This window comes from Acinonyx jubatus, chromosome C1 (assembly GCF_027475565.1).
Source record: "Acinonyx jubatus isolate Ajub_Pintada_27869175 chromosome C1, VMU_Ajub_asm_v1.0, whole genome shotgun sequence".
Taxonomy (NCBI): Eukaryota; Metazoa; Chordata; class Mammalia; order Carnivora; family Felidae; genus Acinonyx; species Acinonyx jubatus.
Genome location: NC_069381.1, coordinates 70,654,077 through 70,673,648, shown reverse-complemented (window position 1 = coordinate 70,673,648; position 19,572 = coordinate 70,654,077). Strand labels below are relative to the sequence as shown.

Genomic DNA, 19,572 nt, shown 5'->3' with positions numbered 1-19,572 from the left:
TGGATTATGCAAAAGCATTTACTAGTAAGTCAGGTGATTTTGTCTCCTACATATCCAATCTTATGTCCTCAGATCTATGCTGACATATGCAGAATATTCCAAGCTAAAGGTCAAATGAGTTATTTTATCTGCTAGCCATCAACTCCTCCAAATCATGCTGTGTATTATTTGCTTCAGAATAGGGTCATGCCTTGGGGCACCTGGGTGGCTCAGTTGGTTGAGCACCTGACTCTTGATTTCGGCTCAGATCATGATCTCACGGTTTCTTGAGTTTGAGCCTTGCGTAGGGCTCTGCGCTGGCAGTGTGAAGCCTGCTTGGGATTCTCTCTCCCTCCCTCCCTCTCTGCCCTTCCCCTACTTGTGCCATCTCTCTCAAAATAAATAAATAAACTTAAAAAAATAAGAATTAGGTAATGGATTTTGCAGATTTTTATTTTTTCCTGGAGTAATTGCTTTTTTTTTTTTGACCGAAGTAAAATGCTTTCTTTACTGTAACAATTATTTTATCATGGTATTGGATTACCAAATTTGTTCAGAATGCTTTTAGCTCTCATCGTGGGATTCTTAAAGTATATGCTTGCCTTTATTTATTTTTCTTTGACTGAAGAAAAATATCTTCACTCTAACCCTGAGATCATCTTAAGTTTTTAAATCAACTTTATCGAATTTGGACAAAGTGGTTTTTAGCTATCATCCTAGGATATGTTTTCCTTGCATTCCTGTATTTGATTTTGTTTTACATCTTTTTTTTTAATATAGTGTTTTTGCTTGCTGAAATCTATAAGTACTTCCCCCCACATATACACCTCCTGCCACCCCTCATATCTCCCACACCCCCCCACCACACTCACCAACCCCGCACACAAGAAGGGTGCTTGAGAGAGAAAGCTTTGAGTCCTTGCATGTCTGACAAGGCCTTCATTTTCCCTTTACTTCATTTTGATTTGGATCTACAGTGCCAGGTTCTAACTCACTTTCCTCGAGAACGTTGAAGGCATTTATTATCTTCTTTTTTTTAATTTAATATTTATGTATGTATGTATGTATTTATTTATTTATTTATTTTGTAAGTTTATCTTTGACAGAGAACGTGAGTGAAGCAGGTGCGGAAAGAGAGGGAGACAGAGGATCCAAAGTGGTCTCTGCGCTGACCGTGAGCCCAATGGGGGGCTCAAATCCATGAACCATGAGATCATGACCTGAACTGAAGTCAGATGCTTAACCAACTGAGCCAACCCAGGCGCCCCATTTTTAAGTAATTTTTACACCTAACATGGGACTCAAACTCACAACTTCAGGATCAAGAGTCGCATGCTCTACTGACTGAGCCAGCCAGGCACCCCCTTCTCTGTTACCTTCTTACATCCAGTTTTGCAGTAGTCCAGGCAAGAAAGTTGGTAGTTTCACATCAGGGAAGTCAAGCATTAGAGGTGGTGAGAACTGGTTGTATTCAGGCTATGTTTTGTAAGTAGGAGCCCAAAGAATTTGCCAGTGGACTGTGAGAGAGTCTGTGAGTGAGTGAGTAAGGCCTGAGCAGCTGAAGGATGTAGTTACCATCAAATGAGATTGTGGTGACTCTACTGTATTTTTTAAATGAGCTTCTTGTAGTGGAAGTTGCTATTATTAATGTAGTGTTTATAATGTCCAGTTTAACTGTAAGTACTAATGCTTTGGTACCTGGTAATGATGCTCATAGAGTCACTTTTAGGGACTTGGAAAGTGATAATGTTGTATTATGTTTAATAATAACAAGTTTTAATTTGAATCTTACAGACCTGAGGACTTTGGTATGAAGAGGAATGCTCTTTTGCTCTTTTCTCAGCCCAGTGCTCACTTACGTTTGATAAGTATTGAAGTACCAGAAATCAGAGTTCTTAGTTGCTTTCTGGCTCAGCTAAAAACTGACTGGCTAATTCAGGCAGAAATGGGACTAATTTTAAAAAGTTTCAGAGGGAAGACTTTTAGGATGCTACAAATATTTTATAATTGGATCTAGGTGGAGACTTCACAGGTGTTTACATATCAAGTTCCATACTTAAGATTTTTGCCCTTTATATAAGTCATACCTCAATATTTTTTTAATGAGGAATCTGGAGGAATAGACTTGGAAAATAAGCAGAGCTAAGAGAGGCTAGGTGATCAGAATGACAGCAACCAGGGCTGACTGATTAGGGTGCTGCTGTTCTCACCACTGGCACCAAACACAGTCCCGTGCACACCACTGCAATTAGTTTTGTTTTTTTTTAATTTTTAAAAAATGTTTGTTTTTGAGAGAGAGAGAAGACCGAGTTGGGGAGGAGCAGAGAGCGAGGGAGACAGAATCCGAAGCAGGCTCCAGGCTCTGAGCTGTCAACACAGAGCCCAATGAGGGGCCCGATCTCGCAAACCTTGAGATGGCTATCTGAGCCAAAGTCTGACGCTTAACCAACTGAGCCACACAGGTGCCCCTGGAATTGGTTATATTGCATCGTTCCTGATTCAAAGTCCCTGACAGAAGCATCAGATTGTGCCCCAGCTTCCAGGTGTCAGGGAGGGAGCAACTAGCTAGCATCCTTTCCTTGGAATTTACACAACAGTAAATTCTATGAATTTAAGAAGGGGCTTCAGATGCCAGGCCGCCTGACAGTGACAAAATATCACACTTTCCTGCCTTCATCTTACTCTATTGCCCCCAAACTGGAGTCTTTCTCTCACTCCCCTTACCCAACCCATCAACAGTTCTATGATACATCCTGAAACTGTGCACTTACTTGTGTCACTACTATACCCTAGACCCAAGCCACCATCATCTCTCAATCTCTTACTGCTTGTTTCTTCTCTTTGCTATCACTCTCCTCTCTCCACACTCACAATCCATCCTGTCCACAGAAGCCAAAGTCATCTTTAAAAAAAAAAGATAAACTGCTATATAATTTCTTCAGCCTCTTCTCTTCAGCCTGAATTTCTTCAGTTCTCTTCTCTAGCAACACTGAGGTCTTGCTTGCTGCCTTGGGATCTTTGCACTTGCCATTTTCTCTTTGTGGAGTGCTCCTCATCCATATTTGACTTGAGTGGTTATTTTTTTGTCATTTCACTTGTCTGCTCAAATGCCACTTCAGAGGCTGCCTCTGAAAACCCCATCAGTAGCCTGCCTTGAAAACTGGGGGAGGAAGAAGGTAGAGATTTGTCGCTTGGAACAAGTACCAAATAGTTATGGTACTATTTGGTTAAACGATGGACAGTTATAACTTTAGAAAATGTTTACCTTTAAACCAAATTTAGGAAGAAAAACTGAAAAACAGCATATCTGCACCCTTACATATCTAGTTCACTGCCATCTGTGTAAGATTTATAACAGAAGATGTTCAGTTAATTATTAATGAATGAATACAAAAGGATTCTCAGAGAATGGTTGCCCTTTTGTCAGGAAAAGATTAAGGGCCATGAGATGCAATGTGTATGTAATTATTCAAATATTTACTGCTGAGTAGTAATTATTTGTGGTTAAGAAAGTTATCTCTTTTTTTTTATGACTATGTTTCTTGTGGAAGGGGAAACAGCCTTGGGAAAATTAGTAACTTAAAAATTTAGTGGGTTGGTAAATTTTAGGCAATAGTTTTTTGTTTTTTGTTTTTGCTGCAGAATCGCAATGTTTCAATAGAAACAATTATTTAAATATTGTGTATATGAAAAAAGTGTTTCTCACCATAAGGAAGGTTGGTCTCTGAGAGAGCTTTTGTTAAAATGGGTCATTTATTTGTTTACAGAAATCATGAGCAAAAAAACATCCTGATTCATTTTAGTGTGCACTTTTTGCTAGAACTGGAAAAACCTATTTTCCATTTTAGTAAAAGAAAATATTTTCATAAAGTTGAATGAACCCTATAAGTAAGACTCTTATTAGAAAGAGTCTGCTATTAGAATAGCAGAGACAATTTGGGGGGACAGACACTACATTTAATGTTTTTTATCTTTCTCAATGTCAGGTGTTTGTTTTAAGCAAGTGAGAAAAATTCCTACATACTTCCCCTGGATGGGGTTAACTTAATCCTTATCTGTTTGATAAGGCTACTGGCATGCTTTTAAGTCATTTGAGTTAATCTAGGTTTTTTGTTGTTGTTGTTTTGCTTAACGGAGGTATTTATGAAGTGAAAACTTGGTGTTGGCCTCCACATTCTACATACTTCTTTGACTGGAAACTCCTCTAAGGAGAGTTTAAAATTCCAACTTCAGAAAAATACAATGACCATTAAATTCAGAAAAGGGAAAGTGCCTCACATTCAAGACATTTTTGTGAAAGTTAGGAGAGACTGCAAGCCTGCAGCTCACTTTTTCTCGTAGCTGCAGATACTGAACAGTGTCCCCTTGTTCTTGACCTTTGTTCAAGAAAAGGGCTGCAGGTTGCCAACATTTGCAGTCTCTTTTTGACTAACTTTCCCCTGCCCTGTAGCCATTGTAATGCCCACGTTTTAACCTAAGGGCAAATTTGAATCATTAGGTAAGTGACAACAGCTTGTCTAAACTGGTAGATAAGAAATGTCAAAGCATAAGGTGCCATCTGTCCCAGGTTATGAATCTATGTTTGATCTGTACTCAGTGTCAAAACTCACCTGTAAAGTCAACCAAACTATAAAGGAAGGCATGGTAGTATCTGTTTCCATTGACATCATTCGTTACGAACGTTTTCAAATGTAAAGAAAAGTTGAAAATTATGCAGTGAATGCCCATATATCTACCAGCTAGATTCTATAATTGTAAGCCTTTTGTTATATTAGTTTGATCATATATCCATCTATCCACCATTATCTGTCTTAATTTTTGGTACATTTTAAAGTAAGTCACAGACTTCAGTTCACTGTAAGTGTCATTTGGGAAGCCAAAAAAAAAAAAATGGAGATGAACTTGTCTGATTATAATTAACTCCTAAAAGAGTCACAAAATATGTGAATTTATCACAAAACCTAGATTTCATCATGGTTAGAGAGATCTAACATGGCTATTAATAGCCTCTAAATTAATGTATATTTTGGGTATCTTTTGATCTTTTCCATATGACTTTTAGCTATCCCAGACTACTATCATTCACAGACAATCTTCAGAATTTCTATCATATTCAAGTACCATGTGTAATATTTTCTTATTCTCTCTAAAAAATTTTATTTTCAGTTAAATTTATTTTTAGAGTACAACTTCATATTGCTACCATAAATGGAAAACCAGTATGATTTGTCATAAACAAGTTGGCCATATTTTTTTTCTATACACAAAAGTAAGTTCATATTGTATACCTTGGCTTGCATACTAAGGGAAATACCAAGTTATAGCCCCCATCCTTCCCCCTTTCCTTTCACAAATATTGGGGGACAAGAAAAGTCAAATCTGCATTGGAGGTTAGACACACCGATGATATTAGGCTGTTCTCTTTTTAAGGGACAAAAACACTACATGTAGACTTGCCTAAGTCTCATCTTGAGCTCACAATGGCAAGAGAGAGCAGGGTGAGGAAGGGTTTGTCTGAAGCCCATCTGAGATTGTGTCCCAAGTGGAACACATTCCTCATGAGCCCTGTGTTTGTCAACCCCAGCTGCTCTGCAGACCCCACACTGGCAGGAACAGAGCCAAAGCCTAATCCTTGCAGCTTGAGGTTTGGGGACCTATCAGAGCCATGGCTCTGACCATATTTTCTTTTTCATTTTGTTTCCTCTTATTGTTTTAACCCTCTCCTACCAACCTATCTTCCCCCAACCCCCTCTATGTTAACATAGGTGTGGTAGGAGACCAACAACATACCTATTTTTCCTTCCTGAAATTAGAACCAAGACCTAGGAGCCAGACATATGGAGATCAAAATACCAGATTTACCACCGGTGAAGGTAAGCTGTAGAGTATAACTTGGGTCTGTGACCATTTAGGCTTCTTCCTACATTACCTGTGATCCAATCACTCCCACCCAATCACTGTAGAGTTAGTTAAAAACAAGCCTCTCCTGGCAGGGGTACAACTTTTCAGTGCTAAAAAACAAAAAACAATTCAAAAATGTACGTATTACAGACAGGCTGGCCCTGTGGGTAAGAGAACACAGAAGGCTCCCAGGCAAGCAAGCTCAAGTCCTGCTCAGTTTACCAGTCAGATGAGTCAATCTTTGTGACTTGGAGAACAGTTAAGTGAGGGAGGCAGAGAAAAGCTGGAAGCGATCCTCCCATACTCCTTCCTCTTGAGAAATGAAGTTACCTCCCTTTTACGGAAACAGGAGAGGTACAGGATGTTATTCCCTAATAATTACCTTCTATTGCTTCCTCCTATAGTGACCAAATGTCACAGGATGAACTTTGGGACCCTTTGTCAAATGGAACAGGAAATAGAAGTGTGTATTGGCAGCCAAAACCAACATGCAAGGATTTTCCAGGTAATTGCTAAGCAATGGCTGCCATTGGGCATCCTGGTCAACGGGCAAAGTGGCCAAAATTGGGCATATTCTTGCTTCTCTTGATATAATTTTTTCCTCCTCAATCTGCTGTGGACATGTGCCAGCTCTGGTGCCTTGAGCCTCAGGTACCACGACCAGTCTTGCCTTTTCCCACTGTGCCCAGTAGCCGAATCTGCCTCCTCCTCTGCCTATAAGTAAAACTTACCTTCCATTTGGTTCTGTATAAATACGCAGTCTTATCATCTGATTAAGACACTAGGGTGTTGGGGTGCCTGGGTGGCTCAGTTGGTTAAGCCCTGACTCACACGGTTCAAGGGATTAAGCTCCACTTTAGGCTCCATGCTGACAGCACAGAGCCTGCTTGGGATTCTCTCTCTCCTCTCTCTGCCTCTCCCCTGCTCATGCTCTCTCTCTCTCTCTCTCTCTCTCTCTCTCAAAATAAATAAATAAATAAATAAATAAATAAATAAATAAATAAATAACATAACATAACATAACATAACAGCATTAATGATGGTAGGGTTTATTTATACTTTATTTTAAAATAGGAGTTTATTAAATGTAAAGAGTATGCAGATGAAAATATTAGAGAAACTCTTTTGGTTTCTCTCTGTTTCTTCTGTTAACTCTCAGCTCCCTGGATGCTGCTGCTACAGTTGCATGTCATGTTTGCTTCCAAAAGACTGCCAGGTTTTTTATTAACCATCTCAGTTGCCCTCATCTGCTTAAATCCTCAGTCACCATGGAATATTAATTAAGCCATTATCAGCTATATCCATAGTGCAATTACACAGGGCCTGAGTCACAATGGGGTTGAACTCTAGTAAATCACCTAGCGGAAACTTTATAAAAGTCAGAGTAAGTCAGAATTGCGTGTGTAAATTAACATAACTATACATACAAAGGCCAAAGCAACCTTGAAAAAAAAATAATGACTTTGGAAGACTGACACTATCTGATTTTAAGATGTCTTTTAAAGCAACAGTAATCAAGACAGTATGGTATTGGTGTCAGGATAGACAAATCTACAGAACATAGTGGAGTTCAGAAATAGACCCTACATATATGGACCACTGACTTTTTAAAAAAATTTTATTGTTGAAGTATAATTGAAATGCAGTGTTATATTAGTTTCAGCTGTACAACATATTGATTTGACAATTCTGTATATTACTCAGAACTCACCACAATAAGTGTAGTCACCATCTGTCACCAGTGTTATTTACAATATTGTTGACTATATTTCCTATGCTGTACTTTATATCACCATGATTATATTTATTTTATGACTGAAAGTTTGTATCTCTTAATCCCCATCATCTGTTGTGCCCATCCTCACCGACCCACCTCATCTCTGGCAACCACCAGTTTGTTCTCTGTATTTGAGTCATTTATTTGTTTGTTTTGTTTTTTAGATTCCACAGATAAGTGAAATCATATGGTATCTGTCTTTCTCTGATACACAACTGATTTTTTACTAAGGCAATACAGTGGAAAAAGGACAGTCTTTTCGAGAAATAGTGCTGGAATAATTGGATATTTATATGCAAACTCCCCCCAAACCAAAAAAACATTGATCCATATATAAAAATTATACCATACGTGAAAATCAATGTGAAATGGATCATAGATTTAAATGTAAAGCCTGGAAGTATAAAACTTCTAGAAGAAAACCTTGGTTATGCAAAGATTTCTTAGAGAAGTCAACAAAACATAAACTATAAAAAACCAAATTGATAAATTGAACTTCATCAAAATTAAAAATTTCTGCCCTTTGAAAGACACTATTAAGAGAATGAGAAGATAAACCACAGACCAAAAGTCAATATTTGCATGTATCTGGTAAAAGACTTGCATCCAGAATATATAAGGAACTCTGAAATCTCAATTACTAAAAGAGCAAAAACAAAAAAAACCCTTCAAGAATAATGAACAACATATGTGAATAAATACTTCATGAAAGAAGACATGTGGATGGAAATAAACACATGAAAATAAGCTCAACATCATTAGTCATTAGGGAAATGCTAATTAAAACTGCAATGAGATACCACTGCACACCAACTAGAATTGCTAAATTTTAAGAGCGATCAAAAAAAAGAAAAAGAAAAAAGAAAAAAAGAGATAAAAGAGTGATCATACTAGTGAGAATGAGGAGGAACTAGAACTTTTGTACACTGTTGGTGGAAATATAAAATAGCATACCTACTTTGGAAACATTTGGCAATATCTTAAAAAGTTGAACACATATACACCATATGAGCCAGACATTCTACTCCTGGATATTTATCCAAGAAAAATGAAAACATATGTTCATAAAACAACTTGCACAGAAATGATCATAGAAGATTAATTTATAGTAGCCCCAAGCTGGAAACCAGGAACCCAAATGTCTACCAAGCAAATTGTGGTATGTCCCTACAATGGAATACTATTTAGCAATAAAAGGTAATAGAATATTAATACACAAAACAAGAACGGATCTCAAAAGTGAAAGAATAAGACAAAAATAAGTTCATACCATATGATTCCATTTATATGAAGTTATAGAAAATGCAAACTAATCTATAGTAATAGAAAGTTCTGATTGAACTCATATAATGCATGTTTGGATAATGGTTACATGGGTGTATGCATAATTAAAAATTAAGTTAGCTGCACACTTACAATTTGTGCTCTTCACTGTTTGTAAGTAATAGTTCAATAAAAAGAAGGATAATAAAAAATAAAGAAATGCATGTTTCCTGTAGTAATTCCAACAATACAGAAGAGCATGTAGTTGAAAGCCCATTCTTCCAAGCTCATCTTGTCTTCTCCTCGTCTCGTACTTAAATGCAATCCCACTCACCAGAGGTTTCCAAAATTCACAGTGTGATATTTATTAAAGACTTGTATCAAATTTTAAGATACATAGCACTAATTTTACTCTGTTTTATATTGTAATAATTTGAATACATAGCTTATTGTCTTACTGGATTATATGCATTGAAAGCAGAAAATACAGTATGCTTCTTTATAATTCTTTTTTTCTTTTAATTTTTTAACATTTATTTATTTTTGAGAGACAGAGTGTGAGCAGGGGAGGGGCAGAGAGAGAGGAAGACACAGAAACTGAAGCAGGCTCCAGGCTCTGAGCTGTCAGCACAGAGCCCAACGCGGGGCTCGAACCCACAAACCATGAGATCATGACCTGAGCCAAAGTCGGATGCTCAACTGACTGGGCCACTCAGGCACCCCTGCTTCTTTATAATTCTTAAACAAAGTAGGGATAGAAATAAATAAATATCCTATTTTGAGGTAATTGCCATAGTTATGGACACATTATAGGTAACTAACATTCACTGTGTTTCAGACAATCCATAGGGAGTTTTCTATGTTCTATTTCACTTAATCCTCACGAGAACCAAAATGAGGTGGTTTTTCCAGTTACCTACTGCTGCATAACAACCCATACCAAAACTTAATGGCTTTAAATAATGACAAAATTTACTTTGCTGACATGTTCACAAACCTGAGTTTAGACAGGTCTTGGCAGGAATAGCTCATCTCTGCTCCAATCAGCAACAGCCGGAGTAGCTTGACAGCTCAGGCCTGGAATTATCTGAAGGCTTGTTCATTCCACATGTACGGTGGTTGGTGCTGGTCACTGGCTGAAATCTTACTTGGGGTTGTCAACCAGAACACCTCCATGTGCCCTGTCCATGTAGCCTGGGCTTCCTCACAACACGGTAGCTGGGTTCCTAGGGTGAGTTTCCAATGAGAGAGCCAGGCAGAAGCTGTATCTGTGTCGCCCTTTATGACCTGGGTTCAGAAGTCATTCAGTGTCATTTCTGCTGCATTCTATTCTTTGAAGAAACTGCAAAGTCACAATTTCAAGGAGAGGGGAAATAGAGGCTATCTCTTGATGGGGGTATGGCAATGTGGGATGGGAAATTTCGCTGTGGCCATTTTTGAGAATTTATTTTGCCACAGCAGAAACTTGTCAAGGTTAAATTAAAGCTTGTAAGGGACTGAGTGCTCAGAATTGTCTCTAATTCCAAAGCTCTGATTAGGATCCAGATAGTTGCCTTACTTTGTGACTTTGAAAACTATTAGTATCACATTGTCAATTCCTGTTATAGTCTCTAAAACAGATTCTTATGAGCACTGTTCATTTCCTATAGGAGGAATACATATAAATCATTTTTTAAATGTATGTGGATATTGTTGTACTGCATTAGATGTTAATTCATTTTAGGGCATTTTGAAAATTCTTGGTAGCTTTATTTACTCATGGAACAGGAATAGCATCTTCCAGGAAGCAGAGGTGAGAGAGAGCATAGAATGTGTGGAAAACAGTGTGGACTGAAATGTCTGAAGGGGAAGTAGAGAAGCCAAACCTGTAAAAGAAGGGCTTAAAAAGCAAGCAGGGCTATGTTATCAATAAAGAACTTGTACCCTATCCTGAGGGCAAAAAGGGCCAGTTGAAACGTTTTAAGGAGGGAAATGATGGGGTCCAGATTTGATTTTTAAATGACCACTCTAGCGTTAGTGTTGACTATTTAATAAAAGCATGGGATTTGGAGTGATATGCCAATCTCAATTCACCTGCTTACTGAACAAGCTGGAATTTGCTTGGAATCTAGTGTATGGTTTATAGATAGAGGTATTTTCCAATATAAGAAAGTTGTGTTTTCTTTTGATATCTTTAGTTATGGCTGTTAAAATGTTTCTAGTGTCTTATTAGATGTGCACAGATTTAAGTCCAATTCCTGATTTCCAACTAACTGTTGTGCACATGCGTTCTAATGAGGCTGAGTATTCTCTAATCCACCTGCATTCATCATGATGGGCTCGGCTATAGAGTGGTGACAAATAAACCCTGATACATCAGTTGTTTAATACAATAAAGGTTTATTGACTGCTTGTGTAAAGTCTGAAACAGGTTGAGAAACTTTACATTATAAACATGGCGTCTGAAACACATAACAGTTGGAGGCTTTCACAAGATGAGGTAAAGCCAAGCCTAGAGGTGGCTTCTATCCATTTCTACCCATGTTCTGTTGATTAGAAATCAGGCACAGGCTCAAATCTAACTGCCAAAGAGGATGGAAAATGTGGAGGTACACACAGATATTTCACAAGCATTGGTAGCCTCCATCACCCTTCTCCCTGCCCAGATTTTCTGGGACTCTCAATCAACTGAGATTAAGATTCTCATAATGAACTGATACAGAGTTTTGGGGGTTTTTTTCTTTTGTTTTTTTTTTGTTGTTGTTGTTTTTAAATTCTGTCTACAGTGTATTATTTCTGAGGACAAGATCCCTCTGGATGCATAGCTTCATTACCAGAATGACTCCTACTTAGATTCTGTGTCATTGGGAGTTCATTCTGTCTTTTTGTGAGATTTAGATCCATTCAGTCCAGAAACTTCATTAAAAGTGAAAAATAATTATAGATTTAACTTATTTACTAAAGCCAAAATAAAGCAGACACTTGCTGTGTATTAGATTTGACTTGATACTGTTTTCTTTTCTTTCCTTTTTTTCTTTTTTAAAAAAAATTTTAAAAAAATGGCTTCAGGGGCGCCTGGGTGGCTGGGTGGGCTGATGGCTCAGAGCCTGGAGCCTGCTTCCGATTCTGTGTCTCCCTCTCTCTCTGCCCCTCCCCCGTTCATGCTCTGTCTCTCTCTGTCTCAAAAATAAATAAATGTTAAAAAAAAAAAATTTTAAAAAAATGGCTTCAGGGGACACATGGGTGGCTCAGTCTGTTAAAGTCTGACTCTTGATTTTGGTTGAGGTCATAATCTCACGGTTGTGAGATTAAGCCCCATATCATACTCCATGCTGGGCAGGAAGCCTGCTTAAGATAAAATATTCTCTCTCTCTCTCTCTCTCTCTCTCTCTCTCTCTCTCTCTCTCTCTCTCCCTCCCCTGCCCCTGATCCTCCCCTCTCTCAAAATAAATACATAAATAAAATTTTAAAAAAATATATGGCTTCAGGCTGGAAGAACTATTTTGAATTGACAGGGAAGAATGTGAAATCTCCTATTTTACATTTTCTTCCCTTCTCTTCTTTAAGAAAAAAGAATAAAAACAGCCCAGAATATTGCATGTACAAGTGACTTAGAGAAATCTTATCTTCTGTCCTTTTAAGTTTGGAATATTGGTATTATTGCAGGGAAACACAATCAGTTACCATACTGCATATATTTTTAATGTCATACTTGTGAATAAGAGAGCATTTGGAAGCAGTTACACTTATTTATTTTTTTTTTAACCATCATTTCCCCAATAAACTTTTAAGGTTAGTTTCTTTGGTGTTTGGGATTCTACTCTGATGGTGTGCAGTTGTTTTACATGGCCTGTGACCCTCAAACAGCTCATCAGCCATGGAAGGAATGAATTCATCACACAGGGTTTAATTTGCCCTTCACTAAGATCTTTAATTTCCGCCCTGGGAGCCTTGCTCAGTTACATGGTATCTAACCTGGTGATGGCAACCTAGCAACTGGGTGGAACGTGGCCTACCCCAAGTAACGCTCAGGGGTAGAGGGCACAGGGAAATGTTAATTATTTACAGTGGTGGATTAGTGAAGCTGTGGGAGTTTACCCAGGCCACTGACCACCATTTACTGGAGCCAATAGCTTTTTCATCTGAAGTGCACCCAGATGATATGGTTATGAGGACCCAAAAAATATGCTCGTTTAATTATACAACATTTCTGGGTGGGCAAAAAGCAGCTTATAAAGCTGAATGATAATTAAATTTAACCTAAAAAAAATCACATATTATTAGAATGGTTAATTTTCTAAGTAGCCATAGCATTTTAAGTTGTGCAAAAAATAGAGCTGCTGTTTAAATTTTAAATAGTACGTCCAACCTGTCTGGTCTCATATTAAAATGGTCAAGGCTAATACTAGACTAGGTGTGCAGAATCACTGCTTACAGCATATTTGAGTGTGAGAGACATTAGCATTATTGTTAACAATATTAAAATCAGAGATTATTACATAGGACCAAGAAGAAACACTATGTTTTCTCTGGGGTGTGTGTGTGTGTGTGTGTGTGTGTGTGTCTGTGAGACAGAGTACCTGAGGCTAAACAAGAAAAGGAGGCAACACTTATTAAGCACCCACTGAGTGCCAGTTATTTTATACACATCACCTTTGGGTGAGGTAGCTACAATTATCCCCTATTTGCAGGTGGTATAACTAAGACTTAGGGGACAGTGCAGTTTGCCTAGGGTGATGAGGCTGGATCCCAAAGCCCTTTTTATTTTCACTACAACGCATGTCAGATCAAAAGACTGAAGTGCAGAAACAGAAGACTTACCACAGGGCAGTTAGGAAGGAGTGGGCAGCCAGGGAAAGGACTGGAGCCATGGGAACTGGAAGGAGGCACACCAGTTAGCTCCATTTTCATTCATACCTAGTATTCCCACATCTTCTATTATAGGAGGTTAACTTCTCAGCTTGAGCCCCAGTGTGAACTGAAGAGCCCTCGGAGAGAACTCATCCCAGAAAGGGGGGAGACAGCACACTGCATTGGCCTGAGTTCCAAAGCCTCGGAGTCCGAGAAAGGTGAGAATTCTGAGTAGTCTGACCCATCCCATCCGAACCTTTTTCCTTCCCTCTCTCCTTCCATACACATCAGACTTGCAGTGAGGTCTAAAGGCTCTCCCTGGTTTCTTTCGTTCTCTCTACCAATAAATATCCTATACATGTAGTCTTACCTTGGCATTAGCTTCATGCTGAACCTGAACTGACACAGAGTCATTGTCTCATCCCCTTTCCGCCATGTTACGGGCCATTAGGCAGCTCTAGTATATTGAGAGAAGGGAGCCTTGAGTGCCTGCTGGTTGTAGGTTTGTTTTTGAACATATGTGAGTCCTTCATCCCAGGAACTACAGGACACACCTGGGGACACTTTGAGATACCAGGTAAGTGGGTGGGGCAAGATGCCATGAAACGTGGGCTGTGGCTGTTTGTATGACCCCATTGGTGGCCGTAGGCTGGTGAGATGATGAGGAAAATTAAGGTTATAAACACACAATAAAAACATCATACTGAACTGATGATAACTGCTATCATAAGCAAGAGAAACATGAACCCCATGTTTAGTTTCTATAGCAAGAATATTATAATCATGTTGTACATGTAAATTAGGTAAAATAGAGGCAAAAATTTACTGCTTGCTGTATGCTAGGCACTATACTAAGCTCTTTATTTGATAACCCTAAGGCAGACACTTATTTAATATCCATTACCCCCTTCTTCTATGCTAATAAAACCCTCTTTTGTTTGAGAAAACAATGAACCAGCCCCAGCTAATGGCTTATGTCACACAATCATGACACTCCTGTTTTCCATGGTCCCAGCTTCTTCTTCCCTGAGAGGTGTCCACACAACTCAGTTCTGTCCAGGAGACCTGAGCAGAAGTCTGCTGGGGTGGAGACAGAGGACTGAGTCATGAAAATGCTTCTCCTAGAAGACTAAGTAGCAAATCCCTCACCCTCTTCAGATCTTTGCTCAAATGTCACCTTCCCAGTGACACCTACCCTGAACACCTGTTTAAAATTGTAGAGCCAGGCACAGCATAGGACTCAAAACATTATGTTTTTCTATGGGGCAAGACATGAAAAAAAAATAAGGAAAATTGCCAGAGAAAGTACAGAATAGCAAGCACAAATGCCCCGGGACAGGAACATGCCTTGTATGTTTGGGGAATTGGAGGGGGCTGGCATGACTGGGGTGCTGTGACGTAGGTGAGGAGACAGAGATGAAACCAGAGTGACAACGGACAGCCTGATCACACGAGGGCTTGCCGGTCCCAGTAAAGCCTTTGGCTCATGCTCTGAGTGAGCTGGGAAGCCAAGGAGGAGCTGAGAGGAAGAATGACAGCCTCTGCCTTTCATTTAAAAGTTCTGTGTGGCTGCTGTTGAGACAGATTGAAGGGGGCAAGGGTGGAAGCAGGGAGAACAGTTAGGAAGCTACTGCGAAAAGCCAAGCTGGTGATGGTGGTAGCTTGGATCAAGGTGGTAGCAAGGAAGAAGGAGAGAAGTGACCAGGTTCTAGATGTATTTTGAAGCTGTTGTCAACAGGATTTGCTCACGGATTGGGTATGGATTGAGAGAGGAGAAAAATGATGGATGATGTCTAGGTTTTTGCCTGAGCAACTGAAAGCAAGGTAATTAGGAGAACTACAGTGAGAATGGGTTTTGAAGGGAAATCTAGGCCCTCAATTTTGGACATGTTTAAATTTGAGATGTCTATTATATATCCAAGTGGAGACATTAAACAGTCAAATGGATATACAGTTCTTGCTTTTGTGGGAGAAGTTCATGCCAGGGATATAAGCAGTATTGGAAGCTATGAGATTGGATGGATTTACATAAGACATAAGTGTGGGTCAGAAAGCAAGCAAGCGAGCAAGCAAGCAAAGAAAAAAAGGGAGGAGTGTTGGGAGGGAGGGAGGGAGGAAGGAAGAAAGAAAGAAACAAAGAAAGAAAGAAAAAAAGAAAGAAGAACAGGGAGAGAGAGGAGGGTTGGGAGGGAGGGAGGGAGGGAGGAAGGAAGGAAGGAAGGAAGGAAGGAAGGAAGAAAAGGAAGGAAGAAGGAAGGAAGGAAGGAGGGATACATGAAAGAGAAAGAAATATAGTTCAAGTGCAAGGATGAGCCTTGGGACATTCCAATAATAATGATGCTAACATGTGCTGGGTACCATCACCTTATCTGCAGGTGCTCATTTACCCCTTGTAAAAATGTTGCAAAGCAAATACCCTCACCTGACTGGATAGTAGGGGAATCTGTTTCACAGAGATAAGTCATCTGTCCAAAGGCACACAGACGGTTAAGTGCTATTATCTACCTGACTTTGGAGATAAATAACTTTGAGTTTAATGTCCTCCAGTAACTTAAAAACTTTGGCATCATCCTTTGTCTTGTATTCCCCATCCAACCAGCCTTTCGGGTCTATTTTCACAGTAAGGTTCCATACAGCATGTGCTAATCCCTTACCTGGAACCACCACTTATGCCTCCTAATAGGATTTCCTGCCATTCACTTCTCCCCACCCTAATCCATCCCTTATCTTCCTAAAAATAAAGCTGATTGTGTCACCTTCCTGCTTAGCCCTTCTATTAATTCCCCATTATTTGCAAACTATAATTCAGCCTCTTGAGTTTAGGTTCTGGGAACCTTCACAATCTGGCTCCAAGCTACTTTTCCAGTCTCATCTCCTGCTACCCTCCCTGCAAACTCACCTCCCATGCCAGTTACTTTCCTGTGACATTGAACCTCTGGTTGAGACACACCAAGCTCTTTTGCAACTCTGTTTCACATGCTGTCCCCTTTTTGTGCCCATACTGGTTAACCATCCCCCCCCCCCCCCCCAGTACAACATTGACTGGAGGATGGACCGTGGGCACTGTGTCTTGTTCCACATCGTGGAAGAAAACTTTCAGTTTTTTGCCTTTAAGGACGATGTTACTGTAGGATTGTTTTAGATTCCCCCTTCTTTTTGTAACTGCTAAGAATTTATTGTTGTTTTGTCATGAACAGATGTTGAATTTTATCACGTGTTTTTCTGTGTCCATTTGGTATCATAAATTCTCTCCTTTAATCAGTCACTGATTTATTTTCTACTGTTAAATTAACCTTATATTCTTTGGGTAAACCCAACATGATCTTTATGTAGTATCCTTTCTTTTACATATATTTCTAGATTCCATTTGCTAATACTTCATTTAGCACATAGCCCTCCCATCTGTCAGGGGCCTGGGGAGAGCAGTGTTTGGAGGGGCAGCCAAACCAACTTGATAATTGGGAGCAAAGTTTGATTTCCACTTCTCTCTGGGATTAGGGGCTCTAAATGGATGTCAAGGCCTGGGGGTGAAGGGGATGTCTGAAGCTCTGTGTTACTAGAGGAAAATGAAACTTTCATTATTGGTAACCTTCATATTCAGTACAAAGTTCGGTACACATTCAATCCAAAAATCAAAACAGATCTTGTTGTGATAAATCAAGTTTTAATTTTAGTGAAATAAAAGGCTAATACTTACAAATAAACCTATTCAATGTTTAATTTGCTAGCTCACCTTACATAAAAAATAATGAATAAAAAGAAAACAAAGTCCTACCAAGGCCCCAAACACCCCTGCAGAAAGCCTTTCTACATCAAGTCCATGAATGACATCGTCTCTGGCACTTTGATGAGGCCGAGGTTGATGAGGGTGTTCTTTTCCAGTTCTAAGTAATTGTCATAGTCTGCTTTCAATTCAGCCTCCATCTGTTCTTTTGACTTCTGATATGTTTTCTAGGGTGAAAAACCAAATCATGCCAATAAAACATTGACAGCTAGAAATACCAAAGGAAAGAAGGGGCTAGTTTTGAGCAGGTGGCCTAGCCGCTGCTCTCTGGGAGGGGTTTGTGGGAGGGCATCTGTGGCACAGGAGGGAGAGTAGCTGCTGGCTCCCAAGGGGGAGTGGCAGAGATAGAGTGGAGAGGTGTGTGCACATTTCCGTGGCTCAGGAAGCCTCCTGCTGGAGGCCAGTTCTGCATCGTGGCCTGCAACTCTTCTCTAGTAGTGCTCCCATGAAGGTCTCCTCATGGAGAACTGAGAAGTGGGTAACACGTGGCCCTTTGACACCTCTCTCCAAAAATAAAAACAAAAACCCCTTTTCTAGTCTTCTTCCTCATGACTCTTGGGTCCCTCGTGGAGCCTGGAGTGTGGATAATTGACTAGAGGTTGCAGAAGTCTTTTGAATTCCTCCCACTACCAAGTCCTGTGTAGGTGGCATAGCTTATGGATCACATGGAAACCGCTACTTTTTCCAGCTTTGGGTCTCCCGCTGAAATTCCAGTTAGAAAAATTCCCATTTTATGTGCTGTTAGAGCTGTGATTGCTATTATTTTTCAAGAGGTGAGCTGTATTCAGACTCGGTGTTTGCAAAGAGATAGGTGTATGGTTTTCCTCAGATTTGTGGATCAATGTGTACAACCCAATCCCTGGCAACTGCAGGGCATTCATTCAGACAAGCCTTGCTGGATGGATGTGCGTTCTTCCCGTGCCTTCTGCAATAATAGCAGCGAATGCTTACTACCGTTTTCTCTGTGCCAGTTCCTGGCTAAGTGCTATAAACATTTTAACTCATTTAATCTCTGCTACAGTCCTCTGAGGTTGTTACAGTTTGTTCCCATTTTCCCTTTTATCAGCAGTTGCTCCTTAGAAGATATTTCTCACAACATTAGTTGTTTTTCCTTGGTGACAATTTTCATGTTCTAAATGTAACAGAGGAGCCCTTTTAAACCCATTCACTTATCCCCAATCTAGTTCCAGAGAAAATTTGACAAGTGGTAGCTCTACTTAAAAGAAGGTACCATGGGGGTGCCTGGGGGTGGCTCAGTCAGTTAAGCGTCCAACTCTTGATTTCAGCTCAGGTCACAATCTTACCATTTATGCGTTTGAGTCCCTCATCAGACTCTGTGCTGACGGTGCAGAGCCTGCTTCAGATCCTCTGTCTCCCTCTCTCTCTGCCCCTCCCCTGCTCTTGCTCACGCTCTCTCTCAAAATAAATAAACTTAAAAAAAAAAAAAGAGGGTAATATGTCAAATGGAAGTGAACTCAGTTACAAGAAGTTGGAGAGGTTTTGGAAACTCAAGCACATCATTATACAATTTCAAGATATGATTATTATAATATTTAGGTGTTTTACAAGTATTTTATATGCAAATTAATTTTGGATTATCCACCAGTCTACTTGCTTCCACTGATGTGGATAATTAGGAGTTGTCGCTATGGTATTTAAACACTGACAATAATCATGGATAATTGCTGGCGTAAAGGAAGGGTGTCAGGTTATTTTACACAACAGAATTTCAATCGGTATTTGTGAGTGTGCAAAAGAACAGAAGAAGGCTAATTTTCTGTAAAAAGGGAAACAAGGGAAAGTTAATTAATTGGTATTCTTTCATGCCTTGTGACCACTAAACCATGTTTTTGAAATGAGGCCCCCTGTTTTTATTACACTAACATGTGTCTAGCAATAAGTGATAACATTAACGTTAAAATTTCCACATGCTCATGCTTTTAATTGAGACCCAGGGTCTCACATGAATAACAGTGTTGGAGGAGGTTATATATTTGGCTATAAGGAATCTATAAATGGGATCAGTGGTGAAATTGCT

At 39.5% G+C, this 19,572-nt stretch overlaps 1 protein-coding gene and 1 long non-coding RNA gene across 4 annotated transcripts in view; one reads left to right on the top strand and one right to left on the bottom strand.

The window, feature by feature from the left end:
- Positions 1 to 1,583: 1,583 nt before the first annotated feature.
- Positions 1,584 to 19,572, top strand: part of LOC113599278 (uncharacterized) — a 71,509-nt gene continuing 53,520 nt past the window's right edge. For both annotated transcript variants that reach the window (XR_003420070.2, XR_008295012.1), the window contains exons 1-3: positions 1,584 to 5,852; positions 6,285 to 6,385; positions 13,844 to 13,968. This is a non-coding gene — a long non-coding RNA (uncharacterized LOC113599278). The remainder of the gene's footprint in view (positions 5,853 to 6,284; positions 6,386 to 13,843; positions 13,969 to 19,572) is intronic.
- DNAI3 (dynein axonemal intermediate chain 3) overlaps positions 17,395 to 19,572 on the bottom strand; it is an 86,353-nt gene continuing 84,175 nt past the window's right edge. For both annotated transcript variants that reach the window (XM_027058722.2, XM_015070394.3), the window contains exon 23: positions 17,395 to 17,701. In XM_027058722.2, the coding sequence (XP_026914523.1) occupies positions 17,558 to 17,701 (144 nt within the window). In that variant the 3' untranslated portion in view covers positions 17,395 to 17,557. The remainder of the gene's footprint in view (positions 17,702 to 19,572) is intronic.